An 11,967-nucleotide genomic window follows, 5' to 3' on the forward strand; every position below is an offset into this window, starting at 1 on the left:
CTTTTCTTGCTCAGAATAGAAATCAGAATCAGAATACTTTATTCATCCCCGAGGGGAAATTGAGTGCAAGTTAAAGCAAAGCTATTTATGTGTCTTTGTGCTTTGACTTTAAGTTAATTAATTTAATCTATTTATGTAAAGAAATAACTTTTGTTTTTATAACTTTACTGAGTTAAATGTGTGTAAATAAAGGAAATGAAGAAAAAGAAGTTGAAGCTTTATGAAGAGAGGTCAAGATTTAAAAAAAAAAAAGGACTGGATCAACTAGAGCTCAGTTTATGTTTTCATTTCTGTCGACTGACCACAGTCCTTGGAGGGCTCTGGTGAACAATACTGCTGTCAAATCCTTGTGTCCACAGACACTCTACAGCCCGCCTACTCCCTGGTCCCACAACTTCCTCCACTACTCTCACACTTGCCCTGCTCTTTCACTCATCACTCTGTAATGTCTCACCATCATGTGAAGAACTCACTTCAGTCGCTAACAGCAAACTACGGACAAAGTCATATTAAAGTCCTTTTCTGTTGGGTGGCAAATACACCCCTCAACATCTTCCAGACTGTCTCTGGCCAGTGACTGCAGAGGATGAGTTTCAGTGTAAGAATTTAAATATATTTAAAAGGTGAATGAACAACAGCACAGCTCCATGCAGTGGCCAGCAGCTTGCAGAGATGTCATCTTCATTTTCTCGCAGCAAGGATCAGCAACGCTCAAGAAAATTCCTATCTGATTATTCTACAACCTCTCCCATCCCAACAACCAACAGTTTGAGGGTAAGAGCTGGTTATCTTTCATCTTTTTTCTTCCTGAGTGTAGTTACAGGAAATACCAGGTCTGACATGAGTAAACACAGACTTTAATGTTTGACCGCAGGTATTAATATGAGTTTATATGCTCTGCTACAGAAGCTTGGGATTCACCCCATTTGTTCATTCTAATCTGCAATGGTAAAATAAAATGAATGCAAATTAAGGAGATGTATTATTGACTCCCCAATTTAAGTATTTGCAATGAACTACCTCAGAGAAATTTTTTTTTTTCTTGTGTGGGTGAGTTGTCTTGTGTGAAATATGGCAAGATTACTGCAGGTGAAAGTGGAGCTATAACTAGAAATCCTCTGTATGCCCTTGGGAACACCAGCAATGATCAACATTATCAACATTAATGACTTGGAAGGATTGAAATAAATAATTCACATCACAGGAGATGGCACTGGCACTGGCTGACTCTTTATTTGGTCCTGATGCTACCATTGTGTTTTTCCCTTCTTCCCTTAATGCTTTTTCTACAATTATTCCTGAGCATATAGCATTGGTTCTATTACAAAATTTTGGTTTTCTCCATCAAACCATTTGTTCATTGTATAGAGAAGAATGACAGCAACCTTTACACCTTTTATATTGTTGATACAGTTGGTTATCTAAAAACTATATGTCATAAAACGTTGGCATGCATAAACTTATCCTTGAAATGCCCCAGGGATTACTTGTATTACGTGCTTGTCACGGTAAAGCTCAAACAGACATTACTGTGCATGAGCCAGGGAAGACAAAACAGGAAAAAGAAGAAAAAGATGTAAAGCGCAGTTAGCCTTATCTGTTTACTTAAACCAACACTGAATCTCAGAGAGAGAGAGAGAGAGAGAGAGAGAGAGAGAGAGAGAGAGAGAGAGAGAGAGAGAGAGAGAGAGAGAGAGAGAGAGAGAGAGAGAGAGAGAGAGAGAGAGAGAGAGAGAGAGAGAGAGAGAGAGAGAGAGAGAGATCAAGCAAGCAAACAGAGGGGCAAAAAAGCAGGATGAAAGCAAGCAGACATAGAAAAGAGGGATACATTGCTTCGGACTTTGTGGGAACGGAGAAACAGGATTTATGGATGTTTACCCGTCTGCTGGTCCTAAGGGAGAAGCTCACATTTTCCACTTGGGAAGAGCTAGTCAGGAGGCAGGAAGTCCCTCATGGGATCTACCAGGTCAGAGGGATGTCTTTAAGATGGAGCCATTCACAGACGGGCTACAGAGTCACAGCAGCCGGCATTGCAGTCTACTTCTGTGTACGTGATAGTTTCTTGATCCAAACCAGAGCTTTGGAGAGTCCACAAGTATTATTAATGACCGTTTGCTGAGAGATTCAAGTGTCCTAAGTGAGTGTTGAAGTAGTTGGCACAGAGTCTGGTCAAGGTCCAGAGGTCTTGTATGTCAGTGTCTTTACATGAAGCATCTACAATTTTAAACTGTCTACTTTCTTTGCAGGATTCCCTTTCTTCATTCATCATCTTCTTTGTTTTTGTGATTTAATAACTGTTTAGTGTAAGCATTGACCACTAGACTGCTATTGGGCAATGTGTATTCCGTGTTTTGTTTTTGTTTTTTTTAAATATATTTTTCCCATAGGTTGCAAGGTCTGGCAGAAAAATAATAATACCTTTTCACAGTGTCTGAAAAAGTTGTGCCTGTGGAAATAAGACAAGCAAACCAAGTTAATCTAACCAGTTTTTCTGAGAAGTGTCTTCTATGGGCAAGATAATTTTGATTTTATACTCAAATATTAATTAATTACCTGGCTTTGGTACTTTAATAATTTGATTGATGCAAGAAGAAGTTTAAAACATTTAAAATATTCCAAAGTGAATCTGATTTAAATTATATCTGTGGACCTCATTCACCTTGTACAGCACTCTGTCATGATGCCATTACATAAAAAGCCAAATATTTGGCAGTTTGGGGCCCAGGCCCTAATTTCCTGACAAAGTGGTCATGCTTCCCCGACCACATGGAAAGCCGGCTGGAAAGAAGAACAAGGCTGACCAGCAGCTTGTGAGAGGGGAGGTGAGGGACTCTCCCAGATAACAAGGTCACAGAGGATAAGTTACATTGGCAAGATTTCTGTCTATCATGTATATAGTGAAATAGTATCAGGAGTCATATTGCTCTCCTTAAAGTACGAAAACAAAACTCTTTTTCTTTGCAGTCATCCAAGCAATAGTGTATTATATTCTGGTTTTAATATGCTTGTTTTATGTGAAGGTCAGCCATTGTGATTGTTTGTCTGTTGTCAATGCTGTGAACTGTTTCGCCAATAACAATCTTACCCCTCTCAGCTCTCCCTTTAATAACCCTTCCAACTACAGCAGGCAATAACTGTCTAACTCCCAAGCTGCTGCCAGAGTCATTACCTTTTTTGGATGTGTTTAGTTATCTCTGCTCCTCAGTTTATTTAAGGGACATTTTCCTCTGTTCCCTTTAACCTGTTATACACTGATGAATCAAAACATTATGACCACCTGCATATGCTGTTGGTCCTCCGTGTGCCACCAAAACAACGCCGACCTGTCAAGGCATGGACTCTACAAGACCTTTGAAGGTGTCCTCTGGTATCCGGCATGAAAATATTAGCAGCAGATCCTTCAAGTCCTGTAAGCTGTGCAGTGGAGCCGCCATGGATCGGACTTGTCAGTCCAGCACATCCCACAGATGCTCAATCTGATTGAGATTTGGAGGCTAGGGAAAACACTTTGAACACTTCATCATGTTCCTCAAACTATTCCCGAACAATGTGTGCAGTGTGGCAGGGTGCGTTATCCTGCTGAAAGAGGCCACTGCCATCAGGGAATACCATTGCCATGAAGGGTTGTGCCTGATTTTCAATGATGTTTAGGTAGGTGGCACGTGTCAAATTGACATCCACGTGAAGGCCGGACCCAGGGTTTCCCAGCAAAACATTGCCTGGAGCATCACACTCCCTCCACCGACTTGTTATCTCTCTCCACAGTGCATCCTGATGCCATCGCTTTCCCGGGTAAACGGCGCACACATACACGGCCCTCCACATGATCTAAAGGAAAAAGGGACTCATCGGACTAGGCGACCTCATTCCACTGGTCCAAGGTCCAGTTCCAGCACTCATGTGCCCATAGGTGCTTTCGACGATGGACAGTGCATCATGGGCACTCTAACTGGTCTGAGGCTATGCAGCCCCATACACAGCAGGGTGCGATGCACTATGTGTTGAGACACATTCCTCCCGTAACCATCATTACAATTTTCTGTGACTTGTGCCATAAGATACCTTCTGTCGGTTTGGATCAGATGGGATAGTTTTCATTGCCCTTGCGCATCGATGAGCCTTGGGCACCCAACACCCAATCACTAGTTTGTGGTTTGTCCCTCCTCGGACCAGTGTTGGTAGGTATTCACCACTGCTGACCAGGAGCACCCCACAAGCCTTGTCGTTTTAGAGATGCTCTGACCCAGTCGTCTGGTGTGAAGAAAAATTGGCATGAAGCATTAGGAGTTATAATTTATTCATTGTGTATTTGTTTTTCTATGCCTGTTGGTCAAATCTGCTTTGGAGAAGGGTCTTGTGAATTCCTCAGCGAAGAGTAAGGAATGTTTGTAATGGAGATGGGTTTATCTTCTCTCTCATATACCCTGCTTGACTCACAGTGCCTTGTAATATATATGCCCCCATAGCTGGCGATGACCAGATGTTTAAACTAACCTATGGTGTGAGTTATAGGAAAATGTATGGTTGAAGCTGACCAATGGGTTGACTTTTTTTTTCTTTTTTTTTCTTTTTTTTTTGGTCTTGGAAGAGAATATAAGAGAGACGACTCCTTTGTTCAGTGAGAATGCAGGGAGGTGTTCTCCGTATGGTACAATACTATTCGTCTTGTCTTGTCTGTTTATTGTACAGCAAGTGCTAAATGTCTTGTATTATCAACCGTCATTGCTTTGTGTAATTATTTATGAGTCTAGAGTGTTTTCAGGTGAATTTCCACAACACTGGCCCTCAGGCAATTTGGCCCTTGTCAAAGTCGCTCAGGTCTTTACCTTGACATGTGCCCTTGTTTGGAGATAATCAACGTTGTTCGGTTCCCCCGTGAGTGGTCATAATGTTTTTGCTCATCGGTGTACTCTGTGTTGATATAAACAAGTTATTTCTCTCTTTCAAGAGTCTCTGAAAGGCATTTATTAATGGAAAATATTAACTTGCCGCACATTATTCCTTCAGTCACTGAGCTGTAATTCCCAAAAGATATTATAAGATTTATAACATCTTGGAATGTGTATCTATATCCCGATTCCTCTATATCTGTCTGTCAATATATCTGTCTGTCTGTCTATCTATCTATTTGTCTGTCTGTCTACCAATCTATGTCTCTATGTCTATTTGTCAAGCTATCTGTCCATCTGTCTGTCTGTCTGTCAATCTATCTCTTTGTTTGTCAATCTGTCTGTCTGTCTGTCTGTCTGTCTAGCTATCTGTCTGCCTGTCTGTCTGTCTGTCTGTCTGTCAATCTATGTCTGTCTGTCTGTCCATCAATCTGTCTATCTCGCTGTGTCTGTCTGTCCATCTCTTTCTGTCTTTCAATCTGTCTGTCTGCCCATATATCTGTTTGTCTGCCTGTCTCTGTCAATATGTCTGTCTATCTGTCTTTCTGTCTGTCTGTGTCTGCCTGTGGGCCTCACAAGTGTTCTTGATACATCTCACATTGAGACACTGTTACATAGCCTGTCAAACAACGGACATGGTTAGAGACATGATGTGTCTTAACCTGTGTGATGTCATTATCAATGCAGCAGTAAACATTCGGTGAAAATGAAGACTTGGTCATGACCGTGTGGTGGGACCTGGTCATGCTGTGTCAGGTTGAAGTGTGGGTAAAGCCTGTCAGAAATCGCAGGCACTGGTGCCTCAGCAGAGATACAAGATCTTAAACTCACAAAGAAAACTTAAGATATGTATTTTCTTTGCATACAAAACGGTGATTAAAAATAACCACAAATGCTTTGTTCCTCTTCTATTGTAGAGATCAACGTTTTACTCTTTTGTCCCACTTGAATAGTGCTGAGGTCTGCCTTTGATATATGAGGTTGCTCTGTAACACATGTTGTTACTCTGAGGGCTGGCTTGTTGTAACATGGATGTAATACATGTTTTAAAAGTTTAATCCAAAGCTTTTGTGCTCTGTTTCAGCACGATAGAGTATCCAGGTAAGTTGCCTCAATTTCAATTCACCTAATCATTTGATACATGAGGATATCTATTATCTTGTGATGCAGCAGCAGATATATTTTGTCAGAAATTAGTTTCTGGTTGTGACAATGGTTTCATAATTTTATCGTGTGTGTGTGTGTGGGGGGGGGGGTCTGCTCTACAATGACGTGACATCCTTCTCCTCAGACTGAACTCTGAGAGATCTGGAACAGATGTTTCCAAAGACCGAACCCTAAGCCAGACTGAGTCCTACATTTCCCAAAGGGAGAACAGATCCTCAATGAGAAAAAAGGCAGAAGAGGAGATGGGCTGTAACGACTACAAGAAGGTCAATGATGTAGTCTTCATATCACTATGGCTGTTAGTGTTGATTTATTTATTTCTGCACTGTTATTATACAGGGTCTTTGTTCCATGAACACTTTTTCTCTCGTTAAACCCTTTTTTCAGGTTTCCCAGACATATTTCAAGTCAGTAAACATAGTGTTCAATGCTTATTTTGTAGATGTATGAAGAGGCAATGAATATGAATCAGAGGCTCAAATCCAGGCTGGAAACAAGTAAACAGGAACTGGTCATGGTTCAGGCCCAGCTGGAGAAAATAGTGAAGGTACATATCACTAATGATGTTAGAATAATTTGATAATGTAATGATAATCACTTGACGGCACAAATTCACGTTTGCAGCGGCCTCATCCAGTACCGGTGTGGTAAGATGGCGGCACAAACTTACTTTTGCGGTGGCCTCACCCAGTACTGTCCATGCAGTGTCTTTGTCCATGTCTGTGTCTAAGTTTGTGTCTTGATGGCTGGGAGAGCTGGCGCTGGATCGGCTGGGAGAGCTTGGTCTGCTGCATCCTGTGGGCCCAGGGACCACGGCCCTTCCCAGAGCTGCGTCGGAAGAAGAAACACCGAGGGCGGTCTGACAAGATGCGGAAGCGGGGCAGGCTAAGCTAACTACTAGCCTTTGCAGACCGGCTGTTCCAGCAGTCATCCTGGCGTTTGTTCTCTTGAACAGTGATTTTTTTTTTTGTAGTTTGACATTTGTTCTTGTAGTTTTTAGATATGTATTTTTGTCTTTGTGTTCCACTGCTGTGGGCTGGGGGATACAATATTTTGTTTAATTTCATGTACACAAGTACATGAAATGAAATGAAATGACAGTGTTCCCAATTCCTGATAATGGAATCAGCAATCCATACAAGCAATTATTACAACCAGTACTGAACAACAAATTTGTGCAAACGTATAAGGACCAACTTTTTGATGAATTTCAGACCTCATCAACAATGCTAGCATTTACATGCTGTTATTCTGGTATCAAGAAAGATAAAAAATTAAGGGTAAGTGTAGCAGTGAGGCATGGAATATATAGCTCAATCTCTACAGGTGCCAGGTGCAACCGTGGATGTTTTACCATTAGCACATCTTTATGCTTCTGACCCCCGATTATGTTCATATTCAGGATTTAAGAAATATTTGCAGCTATTACAAGCCAACTCTCAAATTAATGTAGTGTTTTTTGTTTTTTTTTAATTAACAGCGCAGAGGAAGACCATCTGATTGTAGCTCCAATTTGCTAGAGACAGAAAAAAAGGTAAAAACTTTGGGTCTTTTTTGATCGCCTTGTTTTATTTTATTTTTATGAGTGTTGGAGGCAACTGAGGACTGTTTCTGGATATGGAAAATACTGTACATGCCATATGCCACTGAATATACAATAGTGAAGCTCAGCTATGGAAAAATGGTGCACTCATCTCCCTTTCTTAAACCTTGGTAGGAAAGACAAGCGCTAGAGAAGAAGATTTCAGATATGGAAGAGGAACTTAAGGTAATTTACATATGTTCCATATGAGGTTGAGTGATAACATTTTTGAATGATATTTTGTCCCTCCACTATTCTAGCTATCTCTTGATAATTTACATTTTTTCATTTAACAGATGCTGTAATCCAAGGCAATTTACAAAGAGAGTCAGCAAATAGGTGTCAACCTATAGGCATCTTAGAACACCAAATAGTATTAATATCATAGCTAAGGGTGCATGTCATGTCAAGTGCAGTGAGTAGATCACCCGTAGTGAGGCAGGTAACGGGACTCCAAAGTAACTGGACAATACTACAAATTCATATAATGGTAATTTTCAGTGAAAATCTACGGATTAATGTAGTTCTGAATATTGGAAGTATTCAGGTCTTAAGTCTACAGACCTGATGCAAGACATGGAGAGCTCATTCCACCATTTTGAGCAGGGGCATTGTAGTGTGTGTGTGTGTGTGTGTGTGTGTGGGGGGGGGGGGACCTACCAGGGGAGGGGGGGGCTCAAGAAGCCTGGAATTAAAACTTTGTTTTGGTTTGCAAATGTTTATTTCTAATTAATTAGTGTCATAACTTCAGTTAAAATTGGCTCAATACATCAGTTGAAGGACTTAAAGAAAATAGTGGAGGCTCTCTGAGGCCCCTCTCACCCCTCTCTGAGGCCCCTCTCACCCCTTACAAAAGGTGCAAAATGGCTTAGTCTGCCCCTCATGAGCGTCTCTCAATGCAACTCATCTAGTCCTGTCGCGAGTGACTGCTGATACAAACACAAGCAAAGATCAGATCAACGATGTCCCAGGAGAGGCTGAACAGCCTGGTACTGCTCTCAATTGAAAGCCGGTTAGCAAAACAATTGGACTTTAAAGATCTAATCAATGACTTTGCAAACAAGAAGTCCCATCAGTGGGCATTTGCTGGGGAATAAACATCATGGGTGTCAGCATCAGTACCCTAAGATGCATCAAAGTTTGAAGTGATACTATACATTTTTTTTCAGTCACTGCAAGATAGTTAGGTTAAGGTCAGGTTAAGTTAGGTTAAAATAGATAAAATAATAAATTTTGCCCATAAGGCAGTAGCTTTCCAAATGTAGAGGGCAAGCAGGAGTTAACATGTAAATATGGGTTTGCAGGTAGGCCAGTATAATTCCTTCAACTGCCTGGATAGCCAACAGCTAGATTTTGGACTTTTTGTGAGTGGACACTAGGAGCCAATGTAAGGATTAAGGGAGGCGACACATGAGCAAATCTTGGCAGGTTGAAAACCAAGTGCTCTGGGTTTTTTGCAGTTGTTGGATTTCAGCAGCTGATAGACTAGAGAGAAGTGCATTGTTATGGAGTGAGAGATGATGCCCAAAGCCTGTTGTACAGAGTAAAGCGACAGGATTGGGAGATTGCTGCAGTGTGGTCAAAAAAACGAGGGCCAGTGTTCCTACATTTCATCCTACCTATCAAGTAGTACTGCACATGTGCAGGTTAGGGTTTAGGTTACTGTTAGTATAGTTTTGCCTTACAGTAGGACATTTCAACAAGATAGGACAAATTGTCATAACAGGTCACTAATTATCACCCTGAGCATCCTTGAAGGATTCTTGATGTACTGTATAGCCTGATCAATACTTATCTCTCTACGTTGTTGTGAGTAAACAAATAGCCTAGTGTGTTTGAGACTTCCTTTGGAGGCCCAACCAACAAAAAATGTATCATAGCGAAGTGATGGTAATGAAAACAAACGCAGGACCACCCAGGACTAGAACCCATGACTAGAGTTTAGTTTGTAACTGAATAAAACATGTCTGTGCTATTTGGTGCATGGCATACATGTTAAGTGGGCTCTGCCTTCCGCAGTGGTTTTAGCTGACATCATTTGTCACCATTATGTTCAATTGGCTGTGGAATGTGTGAACGCTTTGACATTCAAGTGAGTAAGTCATCGGTATTCATCTACAGTCATACTTCCACAAATGTCTGCAGTGTTCTGCCCAAGGGATGCAAACAACAACCTCTTGTTATCTGTGACTAAGGGGTCTCAATACACTTAGAGCACTTCTCTGAAAATAGATAGGCCACTAAAGGCAAGCGCAGTTAGTTACATGTAATTTAATGGACAAATCTGATTTAAAGTTTCTCTGTCTGTGAGTGTTATTGTGTAAGTAAATCTTGGATTTCAATCACTCAAATTAGATGAAGTGTTTTTTTTTTCTTTAACAACAGCTCTCCGAAGAAGTTTGATAGAGCTGTGATAGAGACGGAAAATGTGTAGACCAATTTATTGTATGTATCTTTGCTGTGTTCACTGCATAGGGGTCTCTACCCCTGAGGGGACTGAGAGATCATTTTAGAGGTGTGGGGGTGTTTCTTTCCAATACACAGAATATGCTATGACTGTATTGTCATGATATGTAATGTTTTTTTCCATGTGACATCATGAACATTTGAAACTTTTTAGACTTCTTGCAATAATAATTTTTCCACTTCTGATGTGGGAAGATGGCGGCGCGAATTCACGTTTGTAGGGGCCTCACCCAGTATCATGTGGGAAGATGGCGGCGTGAATTCACGTTTGCAGCGGCCTCATCTAGTACTGTCCATGCAGTGTCTTTGTCCACACCTGTGTCTAAGTTTGTGTCTTCGTTTGGTGGCTAGGAGAGCTAGCACTGGATCAGCTGGGAGAGCTTGGTCTGCTGCATCTTGTGGGCCCAGAGACCATGGCCCTGCCTTGAGCTGAGCCCGAGGAGGTAACACCAAGGGCAGTGTTACAAGACACAGAAGCAGGGCAGGCTAAGCTAACTAATAGCCCATGCAGACAGGCTGTCCCGATAACACCGAGGGCGGTCTGGTGGCAGCCTCACCTGACATTGACTGTTTTTTGGTGTCATCGTGTGGAGTGCGGGGAGGTGAGTCGAGGGTGTCTGGCTGGGAGAGCTGGTGTTGGATTGACTGAGGGAGCCTGAGCTGCGTCCGGTGGTCCAAAGGACCATGGCCCTGCCTGGAGCTACACCTGAAGAGGAAACAACAAGGGCGGCCTGACAGGATGCGGAAACGGGGCAGGCTAAGCTAACTGCTAGCCCATACAGACCGGCAGTTCTAACAGTCATTCTGGCTGGCATTCATTCCCATGGACAGTGATTTTTTTTGTTTACTTTGGATATATAAGTGTTATTTTATATATATATATATGTGTGTGTGTGTGTGTGTGTGTGTGTGTGTGTGTGTATGTATATGTGTGTGTGTGTGTGTGTGTATGTGTTGTAGTTTTTGGATATGTGTTTTTGTCTTTGTGTTGCACTGCTGTGGGCTGGGGGAAACGATATTTCGAAATGAAATGACAAAGTGTTCCTAATTCCTGAATAAATCAAGTGAAAAGGGAAATTACAAACGCACACACACAACATAAAAAAGTTGAAAGGATTGAGAACTACTGTATCTGAACCACCAGACTATGACAATGCTTGTTTGTGATTCCATACTCATCCTCCTGATGAAACGAGCACTCCAATATGATAACCCCATGCTGTGTTTTCTCTATAACCTCTGCTGTGATGTATGCCGTTTATGTTCTCTTCTCAGGTTAAGGCAAAGCTTAAAATGGAAAACAGGAGACTGAAGGATGAGAATGGAGCTCTTATCCGAGTCATCAGTAAACTGCCCAAGTGAGACAAAAAAAGAAGAAGAACGGGAGGAAAGGAGGATGCTACAAGCCATGTTTAGCCTTCTTTATATGGCCTTTGTTAAAGGTAAAAATTGCCAGTGGAACAGGAATAACATTTATATCTGTGAGCGGTTTGGATAATGGATGGCTGGATGGATCTTGGGAAAGTTCAGTATGAAACAATTACTCTCTCACCAATTTGGAAAACAACATTCAACTGCTGCCACAGCTGATGATGATTAAAATGATGATGGTGATGATGATTACAACAACAATTCAAATTCAGTTGATACCTCGTCATCAGTAAATTACAGACTAACTGCATAGCACACAGGGTTGATTTCACATTTAGCTACATATTCCGATGTATATGGCACGGGAAAAGTTATACAACTACTGTACTTGGTCAAGTCAATTACAGCTAAAAAATGTCTATATCAACTACAAAATCATAACTGCAGGAAGTGCATGTATTTATGAAATAAACACTGCTTTACAAAGTTGAA

At 41.4% G+C, this 11,967-nt stretch overlaps 1 protein-coding gene across 1 annotated transcript; it reads left to right on the forward strand.

The window, feature by feature from the left end:
* The first annotated feature begins 446 nt into the window (after nt 1-446).
* LOC130108168 (protein phosphatase 1 regulatory subunit 12B-like) lies at nt 447-11,967 on the forward strand. The gene is made up of 7 exons (XM_056275020.1): nt 447-774; nt 5,974-5,990; nt 6,181-6,322; nt 6,499-6,603; nt 7,537-7,590; nt 7,774-7,824; nt 11,380-11,967. Exons 1-7 carry the CDS (start codon nt 628-630, stop codon nt 11,464-11,466), a joined length of 603 nt encoding a protein of 200 aa, XP_056130995.1. The 5' UTR covers nt 447-627; the 3' UTR covers nt 11,467-11,967.

The sequence above is a fragment of the Lampris incognitus genome, chromosome 2 (assembly GCF_029633865.1).
Source record: "Lampris incognitus isolate fLamInc1 chromosome 2, fLamInc1.hap2, whole genome shotgun sequence".
Classification (NCBI taxonomy): Eukaryota; Metazoa; Chordata; class Actinopteri; order Lampriformes; family Lampridae; genus Lampris; species Lampris incognitus.